The sequence below is a fragment of the Corvus brachyrhynchos genome, unplaced genomic scaffold, assembly GCF_000691975.1.
Source record: "Corvus brachyrhynchos isolate BGI_N302 unplaced genomic scaffold, ASM69197v1 scaffold221, whole genome shotgun sequence".
Classification (NCBI taxonomy): Eukaryota; Metazoa; Chordata; class Aves; order Passeriformes; family Corvidae; genus Corvus; species Corvus brachyrhynchos.
The window spans coordinates 2,648,188-2,674,192 of NW_008236622.1; the positions used below are offsets into that span (position 1 = coordinate 2,648,188).

Genomic DNA, 26,005 nt, shown 5'->3' on the forward strand with positions numbered 1-26,005 from the left:
TTCGATAAATCTGTTGGGGTGAAATTCATTTAATTCAGTAGCAAAGCCGACTGATAAAAAAGGCCAAAATTTTTCCCCAGGGCATTAAAGATCTTGTAAGAATTTCTCTCTGCTAGAGTGTTTGCAAGTTTAGAGTCAGATATTCTTGCATGTCAAAATTAGCACCATAAACAAGTTTATATTCTGTCATGAATTTGAGTTACTTTTGCTGATCCTTTCATCTAAGCACATTATTCAGAAATGAGAATTATAACTGTGTGCTGTGTAGATTCATTATAGCTGTATAAGATTTCAAGCAAGAGGTTCAAATCCGAACCTTTTTCCGATTTTGAAACCTCTAATCAGAAGAGAAATTAAATAAAGCAATTAGGCTATAATAAAGGCTTCTATAATCTCAGGAAAATTATGGTAGTTTGAATTCTCAATGCATTTTAATTCAAAAGAGTTAAGGAAAAGCAATTTTCATCAATTATTAATTTATCAATATCCTTGACTTCATGGAATATTTTTGATATCTGGGATCTAATTAAATAGCTTTATTCAAAGATAATAAATTTTATAACCGTCACTTAACATCAACATCCTGGGTTTTTAATAGCTCTGCCACCTTTAGATCTCTCTTAAAAGTATAATCAATTTTACATCCTAGCTTCCCAGCTCCTGTTGGACTGTGGAAACTCTCCCTGTTTTAATGCAAGAATATATCACTGTAGGGTGCACCCCCCAGACAGGTGGCATTTTCCAAGTTTTTAGCAAAATCAGTGCATCTACAGAAGGCCTGCAGGTAGTACTTGCAAGAGGTGGATGACATTCCTGCAGCAGATATTAAATCAAGTGAATGAATGCAGTATTGCCATCAATGATTAAAATTCACTAAATTTTGCTGGAAGGAAGTTGTGGGTGTATTTCAGCTTCTACCCAATACCTCCATACTGGTGTTATTCCCTCAAGAGGAAGGAATGCTGTTTGCCATTCTGCTTTTACCCAGTCCTGTCATCCTGACTTTATTCCCTTGAGATGGAAAAGGTTCCTTAAAATATCAGTATTTGAAAAATCTTACATTTTCCATCTCTCCAGCCACAAGGGGACTGTGGCATAGATTATGTTCATTTTCTCCTTTTGATGCTCCTTTAAGGAATTCTATTTTATTGTAGATGAGATTGATACTTAGTGTGTTCCATCTTCCAGGTGCACTAATTACTTACCTAGAAAATCTCTCTAACACTCAGTGAAAATATAAGTTGTTCTAGAAAATAAATCAAGTTGCAAAAGCCATTCTGGCATAGTTTATTGCTCTAATTGGCTGGAACTTAACTGTGGGGGTGGAGGAAAGGAAGGAGAGGAAAAAAGACCATGTTTTCCTTATCTCACTGAAAAGATAAAACTAATACAGTTTTTATATCATATAAATTGTTTCACTTGAGTTAAAATAAAACATTGGTGTAAGACAAACTCAGCAGTTACAGCAAGGCTTAAGGTGCAGATTGCCTGGATTGATTCCTTCCTCTGCCAGTGAGAGCTGAACTGCAAGTGGCATCTTCCAAAAGAATGTCCCAGCTTAAAATGGAATTTTTGCACATCCCTCCTAGTACTTACAGCAGCTGAGAGTAATAGAAAAGAGGAGCATATTTAGTGAATGATATGTTTTTAAATACATAAATATTATGTCAATTTTAATTTAAATCTTTTGTAATAACCACTACTTACAGAGGAAAGTACCAAAGCAAAGCAAATACCATTTTCAGCAACTCACTGAGCTAAACACCTAAACCAAGTGCCTGGATTAGTTCTGATGTGGTGTTTTTGTAATTAATACTCTACTCTGCAATGGGTTGACATTGGTGATTTATTACAGCTCTTACATTAAAAGTATAAGCAGATTTATAGACTTCATGGAGAGTTAGAAATGCCACATTACAAATTAGGGGTTTTAGTTTCATAACAAAAAGATGTCTTATTGCTATGTGTATATTAAAATGGTTTTCTGATATCCTTGGAAAAACTAATGGTGGTGTATAAGCACTTTATGCCAATTTCATTTAGAGTAGAAAGAGATTGGTTGTCTGTGTGGGTGGCAAGGGAAAAGAATTTATGGTTATAGATAAAATGCTTCCAGACACTCAGTATCCAGGACTTTAATCCTAACTTTTTCTTCCCACAAAAGTAATCCCACTTGCAAGTACATATATCCAAAATATTAAAAATTTTTCAGTGGCATTAAAGCAGACCATGGACCACATCATGGACCTGGCTTATGGCCCCTCAGACAGGAGAGGATGTCACCCAGAGGCTACTGTGTATGGTGCAACTCCTTGGGTGACCTAGGAATTTTTAAATTCCCGTTCAAAGCCTATTCCTCCTACTTTTCTACTTCTCATACAAAAGATCTTGACATCTCCTCTTTAAAATAATGACAAACATTTGACTGAAAGGCATGATAACTTGGGCAAATGCTCCTATGGAAGCTGTTTCTTAACATGGTTTTCAGAAGCTCTCTTTAGAACAAATTGTTTTGCTCTGAAGGGATTTGTGCTGCACAGCACTGACAGTTAAGCGCTACATGGAATCTCTCCATGGGCTCTGTGTTACTGTTGAACAAAACACAGAAGCTGAACACTAAATAAAACACTGTGCTTAACTACACAAAAAAAAGTAAAGTCAGGAGAACAGTGGGTAATCTTTATGTTATACTCCCAAGTGTCATGTTCCAGGAAAAGGCATGCAGATATCACTTCTTTTATGAAAATAACTAGTTCTGAAGCAGTTGTTTTATTTAATTTTTTCTAACTCGTGGAGGGAAATTTGACTAAGTTGCAGTCAGTGAATAAATGTGTCATATGAGAGAGTGATAGACTTTTATAAAGAGAGAGCAAACTATGTGGGAAACACAGAAGATTCTGAATGAAGATAACAAGCTACTTTTACCATTTTAAGGAGCTGAATCTTTGATATGAGACTGTATCACAGTTGTGCCTGGAATAAGAAGGAGTGGAGCCTGCTCTAAATTAGCTATTGAAATAGCACCTGGATTTTTGCTACACAAAGGAAGAAAAGTAGTCTGGATTTAATCTTCTAGCAAGGAAGCAGTGCTCTGATAGAGAAGGATCAAAATACAGAGAAACTAGAGATAAGAGAAAAAAAATAACACAGTTCAGCAAAGACACACATGCACAAAAAAAAAAAAACCACGAACAACTCACAGAGGAAAAAAGAAAAGGATTTGGATTATATTTGCTCTTGTGAAAAAAAAAAAAAAAATTATGTCCAGCAATGCAATTCCAGCATTGGATGCATCTGACACAGATGCTGTGGCTACAAAGTGTTACATCCACTGTGAATAGAGGCCAAGGAAACCACCAGGCCTGTGCTGTGGGACGTGACACATTCACCCAGAGAGCAAAGGAAGAATGTATTGTTCATGTTGAGTGGAAACACCCAGAAAAGAATGAGGGATTTTTTTCTCTTTAACAATCATTTACTCAAATGAGCCTGGAGGTTTGAAGTAAGATGAAGCAGGATGCATGTATTGAGTAAAAGGAGGTAAAGTTACAGGGAAATGAAAAGGATGCACTAAACCGGATTCACAAGAAATCGGTAAAGATTGTATCTTGGTCAGATTGCTGGGAGACAAGGGGTGAGAAGTTTAAAACCAGCTATGCCATGAAAGCACTTCAGGCAAGAGTAAAAGCTTGCATTTAGTAAAATTGCTGAGAAAAAGTATAGAGCAAAAGCAATGATATAGCAAAAATCTGTTTTCCTCCAAAAATGTATGTTAACAGAAGTATTGAAGATACAAGAAAGGAAACTTAGTTTCAGAATCTCTGTTTCTAAAATGTATCAATAGTACATCTACTTAAAATTTTTCGGAGTCCTGAATGGTACTTTCTAAACGAAAAATGAAATATTATTCAGCTTTAAAACCTATGGAGCACTTTATCTCATCCCAACAATTAAAGTATTCAGTTGTGGCTCCTCATAGCAGTATCCTTCCCTCAAAAGCTTTTAATATATACATATATATCTATTTTATAAGAGATGTAGATCCTGTCATGGCACTCCTGATACATCTTTCTATTGTTTCAAACAACGCATCAGATGACATTCCCACAAAGACATGGGATCATGTTTGCTTCCAAGTGGAAATGCAAGGATTTATCATCATTTCTATGGGTCACAAGATCCCATACTTTGAAGTTTTTGACAACTGGTTTCTCTTATCTAAATTTAATTCAAATAATTTAAGACTGCTAACCTGCAAGTATTTTTTGTGTTTGTTTTCATGTTGTTCAGTACTGCAGCACAAGATGAGGGCTATGGAATGTGTGCTTGGAATAATTGATGGTGCTGCCATGGGGCCCAAAATATCCTCCCATATACTAATGGGTTTTATGCCACTTTGCCTCTCAAATTTGTCTTAATGATTGTGACAGCTCTTATTTTTCCTTTGTTAAATTTTAGTGACTGTTACTGGATAATTATTTTTGGGACCACAAACATATTACACAAAATACATAAGCCCACTGAGGATGAATAAAACCATAGTAAGATCCATAGTAACGTTCTGGATAGTGATGTATGGCTGGTTGCAGATAGACTGACAAACTTCGGTCCTAACTCTGCACCAGGATTTGTTGGCATAGAATCCTGAGCTCAAAAGTGACTTCAGAAGTGAAATGCCCCCTTTTTTTCTTTGTGGTTATTTGGCAGCAATGATTGATTTTTTCCAGATGTAGTTAAATAGGAAAATTTGTTTTATTAGTTTTAATGTAATCAGTTGTAAATACAATCAAGAATATACCCTCAAGGCAAATAAATATTTTGGATTTGCTTGTTTTTTCACAGAAGAAATTCTACCCTAATCATGTATTTTAAGCTTATTTTATAATACCTTTAAATGATATTTTAAATAGTTTGGGTTGAAATGAGTTTTGTATTGATGTCCATACAGTGCAATAAGAGTTTCCATCTGCAGGATAATATTCATGGTAGTAAGAAAGACTGTGCTATATTTTAAAGGGACACCTTAAAAGTCCATTAAGGATTTTTTTTCTCTCTCTAGGCATTAGTGTACCCATAACCCAGGACTGCATTATGTACAGCCACTTGTATAACCAGGAGCCATTTCCCAGGCTCACCCCTGTAAACATGAGTGAAACTAAATTCCCCCAGCTTCCTTGCAGTTTAATTTGAAGTTCATATAACTTACTTGCTGTTTATGTATTTTACCAGTTGTCTATGTCAAGCTTACATATACAGAGAAAAAACATGCAAGCAACTATGATTTTTAAGGCTAAAAGACACCTTGTTATACTGTATAGCAAATTAGGTGGGTTTAAAATCCACCCTTGAAGTAGCACCAACTTCTATTCCGTTCATCTAAACAGTTCTGTGTTCCAAGGGAACCTGGGATATTCAGTACTTTGTTATAGACGTGAATCATAATTATGTTCTTTCTCTCTCACTTAAGTTGTTCGAGTTCATGAATTTTTTGGCTGAGAATGTCATCTTCTGTTACATGGGACTCGCACTATTTACATTTCAAAATCACATCTTCAATCCTCTTTTTATATTTGGTGCACTTGTATCCTTTGCTTTAAAGAAGTATGTATCTCTGCACATGTGTGTATATATATATATATATATATATATATAAAAAATGCATGTTCCGTGTGAAAAAAGTCAACAAGCAAACCAATCAGTTCCTGGAATACTAAAAATCAGTATTTTCTCAATTCCAAGTAAAATCATCTGTTACATATATCCTAATCATTGCCCCAATGCATGTAAGCACATGTTCTTTGTACAGTTGCTGTTTTGCTCCTCTGCTACAGGCAAATATCTTTAAACAAGCTGGGGAACTTCTGCCAATGGTTTACAAGTGGGTGGGAAATTGGGATCAGTATTGGGACACATCTGTGGGGACAGATGCAACACAAAACCTTTTTTCCTGTCTGGAGCCAGTGCAGATCCACAAACTGGAGAGCTGCCTCCAGACAGATGTGTGCCATAAGCAGGACTTCCCCACAACTACTTAAATGATATGAAGTCATTAAAAATCACACAGTTCTGCTTCGCTCAAATCTTTCCTTCTTTATACTTGATATCTCTAGCCTATATGGAATTATTTACACCGTCATGTACCTAGAGACTGGTAAAAAAAGCTCTGTGTCTTTAATTCTGCCATGGTTTCCCAACAAATCTTACTTGTACAGTGGTATAGATTCTTTTCACACTGACAATTTATGCAATGAAATTTTTTGGCTCAGAGCAGCAGCCCTCTGCTTATCACTTTTAAATGAACTATAATAGCTTTGAAAGTTGGAATCATACTGTTTACATGCAGTAACTTTTATATGCAATTTCGAAACGAATAATCAGGACTGCACCAGAGTTCCCTTGGCTACAGGTTGGGCTGGGTGGCAATGAGGACCCAAGAGCTCACTGTGTCCCCAGCCCTGTCCCGGTATGGGGAGGCAGCAGGAGCAGCACCCTGGATGGAGCTGAGCTGCAGAGCAGTGCAGGGACCTGGCTCTATCCCTCCTGTCTCAGAGCCAGCAGCCTGCAGAGGGGCTGCCCAAGCAGTGGCAGGAGCACTGGATGCTCCTAGTGCCAGTTCTCCCAAGCCATGGAGCTTCAGGGAGCTCCTGGTGCAGCTGATAGGCTACAGACATCACCTCTCAAACACTTCTTCTGTCCTCCAGTCCACAGCATGTCTCAGACTGGGAGCGTCATAATTGAGCCCTGAGAGCCACAAGACAAGGGGAGGGCAAAAATGTGCAAAATGTGCAAAAAGCGTATATATTCTTTAAATCTGATAATGGCCTCATGTTTCTAATTGAGGCAACTTTTGTGATAGTTCCATAGAGAAGTAATAAAGAACTTCATCAGAAGAATCTCCACAGAGAAGGGGGAGAAAAAGCAAAACGTGCTGGGTATAGACAATATGAATTGCCAGGAAACAAGGAAGTAATAATCAGGTCTAAAAGCACATTTATTCTCTGCAAATTCCTGCTCAAGGAGACAATGCTGTCTCTGCTATTGATGATGGGCATTTTCCTGAAGGGCTGAAGATGAAGTCACATGTGACACTAATGTGATGGGTAGAAGTAGAGTGATTGAAGTGAGATATATTATGATTAATATAAAACGAGGATGTCTGGGGAAGGCAAATCTCTGCCACTTCACAGTTTTATTGGAAGCAGAAGGACATGGCACGTAAAAATGAAAGACAATAATACCATATTTCTTTAATTACACTTTAAAAATAATTTTAGAGAAATATTTGGATTAAGTTAATTCTGGTTTTGTCAGTAGTTTGTCGACTATTTTCCTCAACATCTTACATTTTAGGTGGCAGTTTTTGTAGCAAGAGCTTCCAACATATACCCACTTTCTTTCCTTTTGAATTTGGGTCGAAAACAAAAGATTCCCAGGAACTTTCAGCACATGATGATGTTTTCAGGTAAGAGCTATTTTGGTATTTTTGGTATTTTTCCTGTCCACATTTAATGACTGACAAAAATAATCATCTATTACTAGAAAAAGCCACATCTATCACAAAGAATTAATTATCTTAAAACTCAAGGTCATCTCTTCACAGTATTGAAGCAAATGGATGCGTTCTGATCAACCTCACTGTGCTCTTGACCTATTTTAATTAATGTTTTGGAAACCCACTGCCCATTAAGCCATTGTCTTTCAATCCATTGTCCCCCCATCTGTCTACACTTCCATGACGATTTGGGAATACCATGTTTTTATGTTGTGCTGTTTTAGAGGCACCTGTAGTATACCTGAGAGTATTTTACACAGCAGCAAATAAATATCCAACTGGGACAATGTTAGTACTGATACTCAGATCAGACATGGTCTTTGGCAATTCCTTAAACTTCAGGAACAGTTTTATTGTGAAACATGAGACTAGAACACTTTAATTCCACAGACTTTTTCATATGTATTCCAGCTTGATATTTAATTTCATCGATTTTGTTAACATTGTAGAATAGCAAAAAAAAAAAAAATTAAAAATCCAGAAGAGGGAGCCATGTTCTAGTCTGATTTGAACATCATCCCCTGAACTGTTAAAGCTCATCTAGATACCATATTTTTTAACTTGTACAAGCTAGAAATAATTCCACTTGCCTTTATGATGCTAGTTAGGAAAAACTCACTTATAAGCAAAGAATATCTGTTCAGTAAAAGACAGAAATGCAGACCCCCCCAATGCTAGTGATAATTTTCTAAAATTAGAAACTCAGTACCTTTTTTGCTTCATTTTCCTTCTTTTTATGCAAAAATTTATTCCACATTTTTATGGATAAAAGTTCTTGATTGACAGCCTTGATGTACAGCGATCCATTTAGCCAGATAACAAGTGAAATCCAATGTGCGGCATTTCAAGCTTCCTCATCAGGAGTACTCCACATCAGGGGGCCTCATTTATGCCTGTGTAATTCCAACTCTCTAGAGAGCAACACAGCAGTTCATTTCTATACCCATTCAATCCTTCTGCTAAAAGCTGCCACTGAAAATGTCAGCTAATTCCAGCAAGACTGGTGTGAGGGATGATGACACATCCAGCACTTTCAGCCCGACTGCTCCCTTGCGATTGTTCCACGGGTAACTTGTATCTATAGATCCCTCTAGTAAGCCTAGCAGGTGGCCAACTAGACAAAAGCATGAAAAATAGCTTCATATCATTTGGTATCTAGTTTCTGGGCTCCATTTTGGCTTTTGGTTTTCATCAGCTAAAATATAGAATGAAAAACCCTCTGCAATCTCTCTTATTCTTTAACTTTTCTGTCCTCATTTTCTGCAGTCAAATTTCATTCTCCGTGGAAAAGGAGCAGAAAGTAGCCTGCAGCCAGAAGCTGAACATCAGGACTCACACACATTAGCTTTCCAGGACAATCTGGCAGCTGAGAACTGAAACAGTAGTATTGCAGTCTTCTAAAATGTAAATGTTCAAATTCTCAGAAAAGTAATTTTTAACTATTTTTCAAAGAAAAAACCCCTCATTTTGTAGAAAAAAAATCTTTATATTATAATAAAGCAATAGCATAACCTGCAACTAAAATAGTAAAGGCTGCCTCTCACACTGCCAGCAGCTGCGCACTTCACAGAACACAGCATACACAGATTTTCTGTGTAATTCTGTTTTCTGTGATGTACCAAGATTTGTGCTTAGTTACCAATAACATTCTTAGTGCTATAAACTGGTCATACTCCATATAGTCATAAACAGAGAGGACAATGACTGCCAGAAGAGAGACACATTTCTGACAAGTAAACAAGACACTGAATTCGAGTTTGAAGGAAAACATTATCTAGAAAAGATCAGTAGCAATAGTCATAGAAGAGTTTGGGTTGGAGGGAACCTTTAAAGGTTATCTAGTCCAACCCCCTGCAATGAGCAGGGGTATCTTCAACTAGATCAGGTTGCTCAGAGCCCCATCCAACCTGACCTTGAGTGTTTCCAGGGATGGGGTATCCACCACCTCGGCGTGTGTTTTACCACCTTCATTGTTCTGATACAACATCAGGTTCTAGCTGATCACAGGGAAAAATGGACTTCATTCACCACAGCATCACACATTCAGGTGTAGAAAACAATGCATTTGAGGTTAGTATTGTTTTCTGTGCTATCATTACCAAATCCACCAAACATTTACTGCTTGTTTTACTGCCACAATCACCAAAATGATTGCTGAGAAAAATTGCTGAGAAAAGCAATTAAGGTCAGGCAAGTACATTGTCGATTAGCATTTGATTATACCTTACTATGCAAAGAACTCTCCTGAAGTCATTAAGTTCTGCTTTTTGATGAGTATTAATACAGTTGAGAAAAGGTGGAAGAGTTAGGCTTGGAGGTGGATTATGTAGAATTTTGATTTATCACATTCTTTATCTGCTTCTGCCACTCCTCTAACAATACATTACAGAGGGTGGATTCACTTCTACAACTGTTTTTAATCATGATTCCTGATAACATTCCATTGTAAATGGAAACTTGATTAGTCCTCTCTACAAGGACTAATTAAGCCTGGGCTTCTCAAATTAAGTTGAACATCAGCTAAAGTGAGCAGTCCAGCAGTCTCTACTCATGTGAAAAAGAAACATTTTGAAGTCTTTGACTTTATATCATCTTCCACTCTTCTACCATCTTTATTTACTTTTTACTTTGCTTTCCTCTTCTCTACAGCACATAAATAGGCAACAGAGAGGCTTGTGGTACACAGTGCTACAGGGGTGGTTGCTGTTAATATAAGGCATTACACAGCAGCAGTGAAGTCTGAAAAGGATGAACATAAATGCAGAATTAAACCAAAAAATGCTGGTGTACAGGCAGCTGTTGTGCAGGCATTTACTTCTGCACACTCATACAGACATGGAGGCGGGAAGTGTCAATGTGAACCTTTCCAAGAAACATAGAGATGTAAAGAAATCAGCTAAATAGAAAAGAAAGCAAGGAAGAAAAGCATAGAGAACTACAGTTGAAACCAAAACACCAGATCTACCCAAAGAAAGTTTTCTTTCCTGGCAGATTTTTTTTGCACCAGCAACAAACACTCCAGCCCTCACAGGCTCTTCAAAGGGCTGGGTTTGGAGAGGTGTCTGTGTGGGGTGCAGGCAAAGGATGGCTAACAGCCCTACAGGGCACATGGGTTCTGTTCTGTGGGAGCTTAACCCTGGGCTGGTTTGCTTTGAAGGCTCTGGCACATTAAAAAAATATTGCTTAAAGATGAATCCCTAATGGCTGGCACAAAAAAAAAATACAAAAAACTGTTAGGAAATCTGTGATACAGCCCAGGGATGAATGGATTAACAGAGATGTGGAGCTGCTGTCAGTGCAGCATCTCTGAAAGATAAGGGGAGAGAATCTCTGCTAATGGTTCATCAGAGTTTGTCCTTCTACCACACCACTCTCTCCAGGTGTAGCTGAAGTACCAATGTCCACTGCATCCAATCATTCCATTGGGCTTTGTTAGCATTTTTCCCTGAAGTTTTACAGAAAATATAATCTAAACTTCAGTCTATTTCAGTACCTTAACATTTTCTGAGGTTGTTAAAATTACCTTCCTTCATTTGTATTACTACCTGGAAAGTATTTTGAGATAGATAGATAGATAGATAGATAGACAGATAGATAGATGTATATAGTAGTAGATATAGATTCTCATTGAGTCTTTACATTTTAGGTGCATTCATCTGCTTCCCACTGCTTTACTTGGAAGCAAATTCTTAGTTTGATTATTTATTTTACTTTAGACATGTCTTCAGTTGAAACTGAATTATCTCTTCTAGACCATGTTGAGTCTTTTATAACTGAAAAATGCAGTGAAGTCACTCACTATTTTTCTAAACTGAAGGAACAGCCATTCCAGTGCTCAAGAAGCAAAAACATCACTTAATTATATTATAATTAATAGATATAGATACAGATATAGATGATATACATAGATATAGATTAGATATAGATGGTATAGATATAGATGATATAGATAGATATAGATATAGATATAGATAGATATGGATAGATAGATAGATAGATAGATAAATAGATAGATATCCCCTCTTGCAAAAATAGATGTTCTAGATTTAAAATGGAAAGTGTGATGCAGTTGTGGAAAGCAGCACTGTTTTCCACTGAAATGTAGCTGGTTTTATCATCCAGATTACCACTATAACCACTGAAAAAAGACCATTTCAATAGTGGGTCATTCCCTCCTCAGATACATGTCTAAAATGAGCTGATATTTTTTCCCCTGTAAGAAAACAGTAAAGCATCTGCATTCTCAGAGACATCTTTTACAGAAAAGCAAAGCCAAGGACAAGCCCAATGTCTGCCTGCAGTGTTTTGAACCTGCTGCCACTGAGATAGTGCACCTCCAGTCTGCTTCTTCCTTGCAGAAATGGCTTTGTGCTGTTCCCTGGATAAACTGCCCAGCTTCTATACCAAATAATTCACATTCTAGCTATGTAATCTTGAAGAACTTGGGAGTTCTAGGCCAAAAATAGCTGCATTTAGCAGTTAATTAAATGATTCTGCATATGTCATCAGTGCCTTACAAGAGGTTTGATTACCAGATTTAATCTCTCAATACTCGCAAAGTACTTTTTGCATTCAGTGTGTATTGTATACACATAATGACTTTGCTCTCTACACTTACTTTGTGATTTTTTTTAGAAAACAATAAAGTGCATTTAAATAGATAAATGAAACGCATTGTAAAATATAGAGTATTATTTGTATTATGCATCCTGAGGGCTGCAGGCACTAGCAGGCTTTTTCTCCCTCAATTTTTAAACATGGCATTCTGTGAAGACCTATTTAGTCACCTTATTACTACCTAAGGGGCTTTTTTTAAAAAATTCATTTAGCTGTTTTCACCACCTTTGTAATTGCTTGTTTATTCAGTCTCTGCGGGTGTATAATTCTACAACTATTATAATGTTTCAAGTACATTAATTTCTTCCCCTTTTAGCCATTTAAAATCATCTTTGAAAAACTATTCATTGTTTTTAAGTCATGTTTTTTCTGACTAGTCTTATAACATTAAATTATTTTATAAAGGAATTTTAAAGAAATATTCTATATTTTCAAGTAAGAAATGAGTAGCATATTTGGGTACAGATTTTAATGGCAATCCTCTTTTTCACTTTCTCCTGACTTCTTGAGTAGTCTCACTTAACACAGGATATAGATTTCTTTTTCAATCTGCATTAAGTTCAAATTACGACTTAATTTGCAATTATTCAAGACAAATAATTCAGTGGATGTAAAGCAAATGTGTGATTGTTATGTAAATATGAGAGTACTTTCATTGTTCATTTTTGCAAAGTTGCTGCTTTAAATCCCACCCTTTCAGTTAGCACAATTCGGTGTTTTGTAAGCAGAATTATGATCTGAAAATTTCTTCTGCCCTTGGAACTGGGTTTGGACTGAAAAGATTAAAATTGTGTTTCTCCATCACTTTAAGTTCATCATCCTTGTCTTTTCTCAGGTTTACGTGGTGCGATTGCATTTGCATTGGCCATTCGAGACACGGACTCCCAGCCCAAACAGATGATGTTCACCACAGCCCTGCTGATCGTGTTCTTCACAGTCTGGGTGTTTGGGGGGGGCACAACACCAATGCTCACCTGGCTGCAGATCAGGTTAGTACTGTACAGCATTAGCCAGCAAAATGGAATGGGATCCCTAAGGATAAATCACTATATTCTTACAACTTTCTAATGCTTACATATGTGCTTTTTATGAGCTTTAACACACACAAAGGAAGTATTTAGCTACCTGTAAGAGGCTCCAGACCACAAGGAACAGGCTCTTTCCAAGTTTGTTATGAGTTTAGACCTAGGTCAGACACATCCTTGTTTCCTAAGAGTTTGTTTCACTACTGCTCCTTTGAACACTGTGAATAAATGTTAGCAGTGTCCTCCTCACTGCTGAAGAAAGACCTATAAAGGCAGATTTTACCCTCATCTTAAAATCTGTAGTTATTATACAAACATGTAATAAATCATGTATTTCTGTTTATAATGTGAATATGCTGGAAAAATCTACCTCCACTGGTGCCTTATTCAGGCATTAATTTATTACATGCTATTTTATATATTCTTCTTCGCTATGTTATTTTTTAAATTACTTCATAATCACTGGTATTCACAGAGAGCAATGATTGACAAGGAAGGTTAAATGACAAGAGAGAGGTAAATAGAAAACTGGAGTAAAAAGGATCTATTTTAAATGCAGTGTCCTTCCAAGTGTGCTTTTTCGAAACCCAACTTTTAATAATGAGTGTACTCATGCTGGTTACTGATTCTGCTTAATTCGCAATCCATTCAGAACTCCCTGCTGTGATTTGCAAGATCACCACAGAAAACCTCAGTATTGAGATAGGCCTGCAATTCACAATTCCTTATCATTTATTCTATATATAGCATATCTTTTCCTTGTTTACAAAATGATGCCTGATTACAAGTCTTCATTTCAGACTCTTGCTATAAAATAGCAGCTGAAGATAACCAAATTGGGGCTTTTACAAAGAGCATAGATAAAACTTGCAGACAAAATAAGGACTAGCGTACAAGTGCACTGGATAAACATAAAATGCAGGCATCCATATACAGTGTGGAAGCTTTCTATTTCTGTGACAGTTTGATTATTCATCATGACATGTCTCATGTCCCATAATGTCAGTCAAGGCCATTACAGTTTGGATACACTCTGGCACTATCAGTCATCTTTCTGAGATTTACCACTTTTTCACTGTCAGTCAGCAAGAGTTTTTCTGTGTCGCAACAGAAACGTGGGTGAGGAAGAGAATTCTCATTAGATCTCGGGGACCAAATGAGCCTGGGTTTCTATAACAGGAGATAAGGAATAATTCTGAGAATTCAGTAAGGGAAAAGGCTGTGAGCAGTAGTCACATATGCAGTCTAAGAACTTGGGTCACTAGATGCCCCTCTTGGTTTAGCTCTCTAGGGAATTTTTAAATGAAGATTGTCAAGTGCTTTCACTAACAAGCAATTGAATTGGATGCAATGGCATTTCTTCTACTACTAATGGCTACTTAGTGCTGCCCAGAGGCGCAAAGCCCCCCAGGACCACAAGTGAGGGGCTGACTCTCATATTAACTGTTTACACTGTTCAATGCATGTGCTTCTTTCTCTAGTCTCCTGTACAACAGATTTCACCAAAGACACAGACAGTATTGATTTTAAATGCTCATCTCTGAGGATTTCCCCTGAATCCCATCAGATCTGCCAGACATTTTTACCAGTAAAATGAATTGGTTTTGTAACCAGGATATAGATTTTCTTACTATAAAGCTATGAGGTTCATAATTTCCACTTAATTCCTTGACATTGGAACATACATCTTCATAAATTATGAGGAGGTCAAACTGAGATAAAATTTTAAATAGACATTTTTAATTACAAATGTATCTTGAGGCCCTGATTTCTCCTTATAGTGAAGATACTTAATTGTCTTTATAATTTATTACACCTCAGTATGGAATTTTGTCCTTAGTTGCCAGCATTTGTGTTTTCAGTCTTAAGTAATTTTGCTAAGTAATTGTATTTAAAGGTGGTGGTAATTCATGACAGTTGACACTTATATGGATTCTAGCACGTGAGTTTGCTGAGGAAAGTTATGGAGCTGTTGCTAGTGACACCAGATTGCTTGGTGTAGTACCCCAGCATGCTGGCAGCTGTACCTGAACAGCAATTCTGAGCTGCGTCTATCCCCATGATTCTTTAGAAGAAAAAGATGGTATTTTCCAAGCTAGTTCGGAGGGGTCAGCTCACAAAGCCAAGGGAAACTGCATTACAAGTACAAAAATTATATGATTGTCTCTGAAGAGATTTTTTTGGAATAGGTTGGTGTGTCATCAATTACAGAAAAAAAGGGGTGAAGCCAGGGAAATTCTGTAACCATGGCTGTAATCACAGAAGAGGGGAACTGGTCTCACAGCAGCCCTTTGTGTTCAGCTGATACAAACGTACCTCAGGCTCCATCCTGGGGCAGTTTGAAACTCTTCCATGTGATTCCCCAGTGCTTCAGGAAATCAGATCTACCACTATCGGTCAAATCTAAAGCTCAGTTAACCTCAACAACTAAAGTTATTCACATTATCAAAATAAGGTGCTTACAGGAAATTAAAAATGTATGAATGGTCACAGTGACTACAAAAATTCCCTACATAAACTACAAGTTGCTGTATAGGTAAACCTTCTCAGGAGAGAATGATCAAAAACAGCATGATCAAGCAAATAACAGTCCCAAGCTGAGTGTGCTTTTTTTGCCAATTTTTCATCATAAAATAATTATCCACCAGATAATGTATCTAATTGAACTGGAGGCATTCAGAGACTAATAGAGAGGAGCATGTGATTTCTGAATCTTTTTGGATGGGTTGAATCTTACATAGACTGTTTTGTGTCCCCTCTCCCTCTGAGAAATGGCTACAGTTCCTACCATTAGTTCAGGAGATGCAACTCTAAACTCCTCAAGGTCAATCAACTCAGTCTTATCCTATAAGGTAAATGCTTGAGTTTACATGGTACAGACCAACTTACCCACAGTTTGGTTTTAAAACATAAATAAATCTATCATCCATTCAATTCAAGATATGTGAAAATAACATAAATCAGAAAGAACTCACACCAATACATTTACCAGTTGCTCTACCATAATGCATTACACTGTTAGGGCAGAAGACAGTACTCAAGAACTGTACAGCCTTCTTGCTGCATATTATTGCCTACATATTATACCATCTTTCAATTATTTATTGCACTCTCCATGATTTACATTGTGAAGGTCTCATAACAGTGACCAGGACTCTTGGCATATAAGGGAATAGAAAAATGACAATTTTAAAATAAGAGTAGGAATGAAACTTCTTCTGAAAAAATCAATCTTTGTCTCCATAATAACTGGAATTTACATAACTTCCCCCCTCTCCTCACAGCAATAGCATCAGATCTGCACTTTTCTTTTTCAGTTAAAATTTAACATAATGTAAATATAATCTGTCACTCTATTTTCAGAGACAAGATTAGGATGTGTCCTCAGAGATAACTACCAGTTGATTTATTCCAGGAATATGCATGGCTTATAGAACACTTGCAAATTGTTGCTAAAACATATAGTAAGACACACTATCGAAACTAACCACGTGCTACCAAAAAGGGCTCAACTTCCATCTCCCATTTAGTGCAGTGACATCAATCAGCTATGTCACAAGAAACTAGCACTGCTAAGAGCTTTTATAAAAAAAAAAAAAAGCTTAAATAGATCCCAGGAATTCACTAAGTTTATTAAAGTTAAGAATTCTACTTCCCTTTATTTAACAAATTAATTATATTAAAACATATATTCCTACTTAAACTCTATCTTGAATCTAGGAAAAGTCTTGGAAAGTCTTAAAGCCATGGAAATATCACCTACTAATCATAGAATTTATGTCCACGTGTCTATATGTCAAAACACAGTTTTAAAAGAAATCCATACCAATAATTCTCATTTTACTACTGCATTTACTCATACACAGCAGCCTTCAAAATGAGTCTTAAAACTCTTGGCAAAGAATGAATATTTCTTAACTTTGTTATAAAAGAATGAAACACGCACTTTTGGAAATGTCTTATTTATTTTAGCTGTCTCTTCTCTAAACATCTGAAACTCTGAGTTCAGGGAGTGTTGAATGTTCCCTTTCTGAAAATAAGGTCCTCTTTAAAAGTTCCCAGTTGTCTGGTGCAGTAACTGGTGCATTTCCTAGCACAGAGACACATGCACGGTGTTTACGGCATTATCAGCTGCCATGCTGAGAGCAGAACTGGCTGTACCGCATTCCTAAATAATACATTGTCTTTTGGCTTATCTGAGAGTTGTAACAGGAAAAAAAATTGCCTTTACTCCCCATGTGAAGGAGTACAATATTCAGTTCTTGGCAGACAATGAATAAGCCTGGATCAGTGTGTGAGAATAATTTTGTGATACATCAACAACAAAACAGAGATAGCCATTTAAGTTCACAGTCAAATTGAAGTATTCAATAAATGTGCCTTCAGAGATGTTGAGAATTACTTGCTAATGCTTTTGGATATATGATTCCCTTCATTCCCCATACTCAGATTAAAAATAGAGAGCTACATTTTACAGTAAATCTGCAATGAGAGGTTTGAGGATAAAGGATTCTCCTGACAGACAGCAAAATTTCAAAGCTGTTAATAAAGCATGTCCTACAAAAGCCTTGTGCTAGGTATTATGTCTTGTTTGTTTATCATCACCTCTTGTGTAATCATTTATCAAGGGATTGCCAGACTCTCTGTGCATCTCTTTGCAGCAGTTCTTCAGTTAATAGGAAGAACTGAATTCCGTATTGTAAATAAATACCAAGCAGCATTCAACAGTAACTTTTACTACTGTGCCTAGCTGGCCATTGCTTTTGGTAAATTTGTTTTAGAAAAGACCTGTCTGTGTGCCTGGCTGCCCTTAAAATCACACCATTTCTAGTTCACCTAAAACTTCAGTTCCAAACATCTAACTTTCTCTAAATACTGAGGCCTGGCATACTATATCTTTGGGGGGATGACCGAGGCTGACTGAACTCACATTCTCAGCAAAAGCATCTCACTCATCATGAGTGATTTTGGTTCCTTCGGTATCCAATAGTTTGTTTCAATATCAAAGGCCTTATAAGGCAGTGTGTATGCTTACCAGAATGTCTTGTTAGGGATGTAGATGGGTGGTGGGATGAAATGCTGTGCCTTGACTGTGTGTGACTATGGCTGTCTACCACAAAAAACCCAAAAAGCTGGTTGGTAGAATATTCTGTGTTTATCTCAGCCCTTTAACAACTAGTTATAGACTCCTGAAAGACAGAACTTTATGACAGAGCAACCACAGTAACAACACTATCTTGGCTAGGATTATAGCACTACTCTTTCAGTAACAAAAATATTCTTTTCATTATTCCCAAATCCTATAGTAGCATTCCTGTGTTCAGTTGTGTTCAAATGTGTGCTGCAGAAAGGCACTGGAAAGAATGGTCTCCTGACAGGTGACCTGGGCAACAAGGCTGCAGTCAGCTGAGGCGAGGAAGAACAATCCTGTTGCCCAGGTAAGAGAATATTGTGCTGCATTGCTGAGTTCTGCTCTGCTCATGCAGAAGAGCATGAGATAGTACATCTTACAACCATTCCTTATGAACTAGATTCAAGCTAGAGCTCGATCTCTAGTGCTTCTCATTTATTCCTAAATTAAGGAAACACCTCTTGGCTTTCCTTTCACCTTCACATGGGCACACAAGGATTATCGTTCCTGAAACAGGGCTAGTCCATGAGACACTCTCAATGTACCAGCCAAGAGTGTGTGTACATATCTTCAGATGATCCATAATTCAGTACTTAGGAATTTTTATGAACCTTGTTAATTGTTTTGCTTGTATTCCTTTGAACATATTTTCCTGTCACCAAATGTCAAGAAGAAGGAAAGTCAGTTTAGAAAAGAAGGTTTAGCTGAATGTTTTTTCCTGGCCTTAGCAGGTTCTCTCTTCTGTAACTGTATTCTTTTGGGTCATATTTCCCCTAAAGTCCTGGAAAACAGTCTCATTGAAGTGAAGCATCTGTTATTTACTGTTAAAAACAGAATATTCAACTGTAATTTGTGAGCGACCACAACATAGAGATGAACAGTGCAATTAAAGGCAGGATATTTTCAAGAACAGTTGTATTTCTGTGCACTTTGTACTGGTTATTATTTTGTTTTGTGTTTAGAATAGTCATAATCAGCCTAACTGGTGTTCCCTCTCAGTAACAAATATAGTTCCAATAAACAAAATTTGATCTGGCTTGCAGGGTCATCTTGCTCTTTAGCCATGGTACAGTATGTATTTAAAATCACACTGCAATAAACACTCCTGTTGAGAGGCCAATTTCAGCCAAGTCTCTTCAGCCCACTGAGGTTTTTTTCACCCCGACATGCTTTCAAGACAGATCACAGCTTTTTTTGCCTGGAAAAGCATTTAATCCTAAAAATACCCCTCTGAAATCCAGAAACAGTTGTAATTTAATGTAACAAGTCTAACCATAAATGCTGCAACTATTTTTAATATAATGCCCTTAGCTGGCCAACTATCTGCTCCTGTGAACATCTACAGGACAGCCTTCTGCCTGGCATCTTTTATACTGATGATAGTTTGAATATTCCTGCCTTACCACTAATGGCATATACATAAGAAAACATGTTGCTGACCCCCAGGCTCTCCTCACCATTAGGATATTACTGATCTATGTGCAGAATCTCAGGTCACAAAATCTACTTTTCTGTTTAAAAAATTATTTTCACAATTGTGAAGAACACCTTGAAAATTATTCAAGTAAAACTAAACTAACAAGGAAGCTTTGGTGTGTTCATGGACAGCCCAAAACAATGGCTCAGAGGAGACACTGTCCCAGAGTTGTTGAAGGAGCATTATCTTCAAGATACATTATTTGCTGATGAGCTCCATCACTGTTCACACACAATATTCTGGGTACAACAGAAAAATAGTAATTTGGTACTGACTTAGGAAACTGCATGGCTGCCAGTCACTCTCTGTCTACCCAGTAACCCAGCAGGGTGGGGAACAACTGGTTCAGGAAGACAGTGGAAAAGGCAGAGTTCTGACTTCAGCTGTAGAACATAGAGCCACTATAAATAACATCTGTAATTTCAAGTTTAACCAAGCACATTAAATATCATTGTGATTTAGCATTTGAATAATTTGTATTGTAATGGATTGATTACTTGTGACATGGGTCACAGAGAGCAGAAAATCAGACTCTGGTTTATCACTTTGTTCCCCTTGATCCCCTGTAGTAGCACAGACTAAAATACAGGGATAGAACCGAGTCAAAGGCCTTTTTTTAATACAAAAATATTGCTAGATGTGATACTTTTTCTTTGGTTGTTGGTCTTTGAAACCAGTTCTGGATTTGTGGGTATGTAAGCACATCACGCGTAGTAACTACGAGAAACAGCAAATGGTCAGGAGTTCCTGACTGAAGTCATATTAGAAAAGCATTCTGCTTCAAACCCAGAGGTGTTCAACATCACACATGAAATTATCTTTGAGCAAAGAAAACATTTCTTGGGGCACACCCACACTGAAAGGGTTAACATGATAGCTGCTTTTGTAACGGTAGCTAGAGCACGATTAGCCTGGGAAATGCTATAAATCAAGAAGCACTATAAAATTGGACATTAAATGTATTGGATGTTATTATAAAAAAAAGAAACTGGATAATTTCCTTTCATTTCTATCTGAAAATGAGAAATCATCCAAGTAATGAATCTCAGTGATGTCCTGAAATGCCTGTCATTTATTTGCAAGGTACTTCTCTGTAAAGATAAGGTGTGCATTTGATCTCTCTCAGTTTTGCACCACAGCATTTTGCCTGAATGGCACTAAGCAAGATTTATAAACATTTGTGCTTGATAATAAAATAAAAGACTGAAATACAGAGGACTTGAGCTTTCTGACTGCAGCTGTGAAGGCAGTCCAGGGCAGATGTTGAATGGGAGACTTTAGATTGCAGCTGTGACTCGTGCATGACTTGTACATGACTCCAGCTATCAACTCTGTTGGTCTTTATTGGCCAGAGGGGCCTAATTTTGAGCGCAGTCTCCTAACAGGGCAGAGAGCTAAATCCCACCTCACACAGCTTGTATTTCTAGCTCCACACAGCTATTGAAGATAGAAAATGAAAAATATGAAAAATACACTTTTATTGCTAGAATATTTGGTACAGGAGAGAAGGACAATTACACAACAATAAAAGATTCATGCCTTTCAGTTTACTAGACAGAAATGGTAAGATGAACTTTCCAGAGGCCAAAAACCTGAATAGTTTATGGATATTTCCAGAAAATTATAAATAAATCTATCGTTTGGAATAGAATCCATCCAGCTGGATTTGTGTGAATTAAACTATTTAGTTTATCCTGTTTTAAAATAGTGTTGTTTTGATATGTCTGAGTATGCTAAAAAGAAAAGTTTTCTTCCATCTAATGCAATAATTTTTTCTCCCATTAAAACTTTTCTCCTTGTCTTACAAAAGGTAGCTGCTATGCAGCAGTCAACATGATGAAGTTCTTCAAATTACAAATAAGGAATCAAACAAACCTGTCCGGAAATAGTGCTAGGGACCATCTTAATTATTAGGAACCTCGGAATGAAAATGATGATTTATTGCTTTCTACCAAAATATCCCAAATTAATCTGGAGCTCTAACTAGTCTGTCAGAAGTAAATTGGTGTAAGCAGAAAGCCAGGTTATTTCAAGCATATGTCAAAACTGTGTCATTTGAAGGTAAGCAAAAGGTACAGAAAAATAGTTTGAGCCTTTAAAAGTTTGAGATGAATATGTGGTATCAAACCAGACTCTAGAGAAAATAAGGATCACATTTACTAAGATGAATCTTATATTCCTGGTCTGTAAGTATTGAACAAGATACTGCTTAATTCTTTCTATTATTGGTCAGAGACTGTTGCTTTCTGCAAAATAAGTTCTCTCAAAACTCACTGAACTTTCATATTTTAAGAACTGTGTGATACTGTCAGCTGGACTGAAAAATAGAAGGGCATGGAATTAATGGTTTTCACATTTGTTAGTCTGCATAATTTCCGAAGTGTGTATGTTCAGCCTTCTCCTATTTTACTTGACTGAGAATACTAGAATTCTTCAGCAAGAAAATATTAAGTAAATGGTTCATTTAGAAGGGATGAAAATTTTCAGCATGACTTAAAATATCATTTCAGTAGGAAAAGAACCCAAAAAATTTTCAAACTTTGTTGGGTTTTTTAAGTTTTCCTGTGGTTTTCCTTCCTGCTATCTAATATTCCACAAAGTGCAAAAACATTTCATTCTGTTTTTAAACTCTACATGAAGAAAAAAACCCCAAAGCATACCTTGTGTCTTCCAAAAAGAAAAAAGGTGCTAACTGGGAAGACTTGCGGTCTTAGGCAACATATGGACTGTGACATAAATATTCTAACAATAGTGAACCTAAACAATAAAAATGTTACTGGGTACGTCTGGGTTTGCAGAGGAACTTTTGTGACAGAAGAGAACTGTGACTTCAACTTTCATGAAACTGGCAGTTCTTGTGAAGCATTCCTCTGCAAGTTCTGAATTTTGTGTTCTTTTTTAAAATGTAGAGTGGAAGGACAGGTCTGGCACACTTGATAACAAGCCTATCAAATTGTTCCAGAATTAGTTGAATGTGAAAAGTTAATTAAAGCAGATATTAAGTAATCGAGGCTCTATATGGCAGTCTGGACTTTTAGCTTTTAATAAACAGATAATTACAGTGTAATAGAGACTTCTGTATAGTGAGTTATCAGGGACAGCCCAACAGTGGCTGGCTGGTCAGTACATCGAAGAGCTATAAATGAGAAAATTACCTCTTATCTCAGCAAGAAGTACTTGATTTCAATGCCCTTAAAAGTATATTCTGCTTCTGCATTTTTTAGTTCTCTAAATAGATACATAATTTTGTTATACTGACAAATAATATGTAAAGGAATCTTGAAAGCATACACAAAATTCTGGGTTTATAAATCCAAAATATTTTCTTTGCAAATAAATATACAGAAAAGATGTTTATACAAAAGTTTATATTTATATATTTATATAAGTGGTGGTTATGTAAAATACAAACAGGAATCCTAAGAAACCACACTTTGCTAATCTAATCTTACAAGTAGACAAGATGTTGTATAGCGTGACCTTGGAACCACCCGCTTGTCTTTGCTACTCACTTATGCATGAGCACTAAGCCTGGTCAGGAATCACAGTGTAGCTTCAGGGAGTCTGCCTGCATCTTGATCTGAGTCCTAATCAGTCCCTGAGCTATTCTAATCTCCACCCCAAAGGATTCCTACAAATGCCATGGCAGCCTTTTTCCCATCTAGACCCAGCAGGAGCAGCTGTGCTCTCCCTCTTGCCTGCTGCATCCACAAGTGGCATGGGTTTGATGGTTTGCTTCCTCTGCCTCACTCAATTTCTTCCACCTTTCTGGAATAATTCTAGCCCAAACCTCACCAATTCTGCGTGTGTATGCATATACATTATGAGGTGAGGAAAACAGAGAAGATAGAAAATAATTTTACTTCACCAGAAAATGAGATAAAATTATTCTGTAGACTGGTGGCTAATGTGTTCACTACGGAAGTGTCAGCTTCTGTCCAAATAAGTGTTTCTGTTCCATTTCAAATCAGTTATCAACTAAAATACAGTCATCTTCTGCAGAGTAAAGTTCCGAATCCAGATCATCCAGTACCATATTCAGTAGTCTACAGAAGAATGATTGCTCACATGCTTTCTGATCTAGTACCCCTTACATATACATATATTTGAATTTTAATTCTATTTGCTCAACTTAATTCCAAAAGACAGTCTACAGCCAATGTACTTTCTTATTTATGCTCAATGCAATACCAGGAACAGAAACATTGAATTCTCTGTCAGAGCATTTCTTTGTGTTGCTTTATCACTTTGAAATCTAAGCCATAATAGATGTGTGCCACTTTGCTGTCACTTACATTGAAAATCAGAATTATAAACAAGTTACAAGCTCCCCAAGTTAGATTAGGCAAATGTCGACACAATTACAATTATGTCGATACATATATCTCAACTTGCATGTCCCAGAAAGGAGTAATGATACATTTTAAGAAGTAAAATTATTTAATCTGTTCTTTGTTTCACAGAAGAAGGGAAGAAGGCTCTTGCTCTTCCAGATGTAGATGTGGCACATGCTTTACTTGTGGACTTGGCAGTGCTAGGTTAATGGTTGAACTCAGCAACCTTAAAGGTGTTTTCCAACCTAAATAATTCTGTGATTCTGGGGGGAGTTTTAGGCATTAGATTGTTTTAGGAATTAGATTTGCCTTTCAGCTATGAAGTTTACTGGCTCTTCTCAGTAAGGTAGGAACCTGAAGCCAATGCCAAATTATCACGACAGAAATATCACACTGCCTGAAGTCACTGGCCACAGAGAAGTACTCAGAGCCTCAGAGAAGCTGTGTGGCAGTGGAGAAATGGGGACAGATCCTTAGTGGGCTGTCATAATGACATTCATTTATTTTCTTGGCTTGTAGGCAGAAGTATACTATGCTTTCAGAATCCCTGATCGAGGCAATTTCTCACTCTACTTTCTCACTTTGTCTCTTCTTAATCTCATGCAAGCTATTACTCTCCTTGTCATCACTGCTAGAATTCAGATGTTGGCTCATACTGCAACACATAGCAGTTTATTCTTATTTTTACAAGAAGGCAATGGAAATAGAATTCCTTTCTTAACCATGATGCAGCAAAGACCTCCCAACACACTGCAAAGCAACAGAAGAAGCTTAAATAAAACTATGAAACTTCATAGCACACTCCCTATCTCATCCTCCCAGCACTCCTTTTCCCCTGCATTCATTTTAAACTTCAACTGGCTGCTTCAGGCTTTTTGCTCAAGCTGTATATAGCTATAAAGAGAAGACAAAACAAAATTTAAAGAAAAAACCCCAACACTAGAAAGTTTGAAGAGTGTTTTTAAATGCACTCGTGAAAAGATAGACTTTATTTCATTAAAATGAAAATGTTTTACCAGTGTTTCTCAATTAATAAGTACTATTCAACAAAGGGGTGATTAACCCTCCTCCTGGGTGTTCATGAAAAGCATGCAAAGACTGGTTCAGGCAGTATTAAAAAAATCTCAAAACACATGTTTATGAGAGAACCCCGAGCAAACAAGGCAAAAATGCCAATTTGGTTCATTACCAAAAGAAAATTAGGAAATTTTTCACTTGAGATCAACAGAATTAGCAGAATCGAGAGGTTTGCAACCACAGTTGAGTTGCTGACACAAAAGGAAAAAGCCAACATTGACATCTGAAAGCTTTGCTTTTCCAGAATAAGAATGCTCAAATGCAAAACAAGTGCCTGACATTTCCTCAATTCTCCTGAATACCATGTAACACAATGGAAATAGATGTACACAAGTTGAATTTCACCTATGTTAGGGCACCAGACATGAGCTTCTGGATCATTTACATTCCATTTAAGCTCTTATTCTCCTCCAAAAAATGAATTTATTCCCAAGTCAAAAAAAAATATGGAACAGCATAAATACTAGACAAAGAGAAGCATACTTTTCCAGCACTTCTACAGTCACTCTGTCAAAAAGACTATTGTGTTTTAATTGATATTTGCTACATCAGGTGGATATAATCTACGTAGGTTTGGGGGTTTAAATGGTATAGTAAAAAATTAAATAAAATGGGTGTCTTTGAGTCATTGCTTTATTCTGTGTTGCTGAGAAGCAAAGTGCTGTAAAAGAAATGAAAAGTTAAATTTTCCATTAAGCAGTGTTTTAGAACATTGCCTTCAGAAAAGACACTTCTGTTTATCCTGCTGTATTTAAAGTGGCTTTAAAGTGTGTTGTGACACAAATGTGTGCA

The 26,005-nt window shown here is 36.9% G+C and overlaps 1 protein-coding gene across 2 annotated transcripts in view; it reads left to right on the forward strand.

Moving 5' to 3' along the window:
* The window catches only part of SLC9A9 (solute carrier family 9 member A9), a 180,597-nt gene that overhangs the window by 94,698 nt on the left and 59,894 nt on the right, over window positions 1-26,005 (forward strand). Inside the window, exons 10-12 of one of the 2 annotated variants that reach the window (XM_008644138.2) lie at window positions 5,468-5,581; window positions 7,351-7,462; window positions 13,005-13,158. In XM_008644138.2, coding sequence (XP_008642360.1) covers window positions 5,468-5,581; window positions 7,351-7,462; window positions 13,005-13,158 — 380 coding nt within the window. The remainder of the gene's footprint in view (window positions 1-5,467; window positions 5,582-7,350; window positions 7,463-13,004; window positions 13,159-26,005) is intronic. The other variant, XM_017726473.1, reaches the window with a different exon arrangement.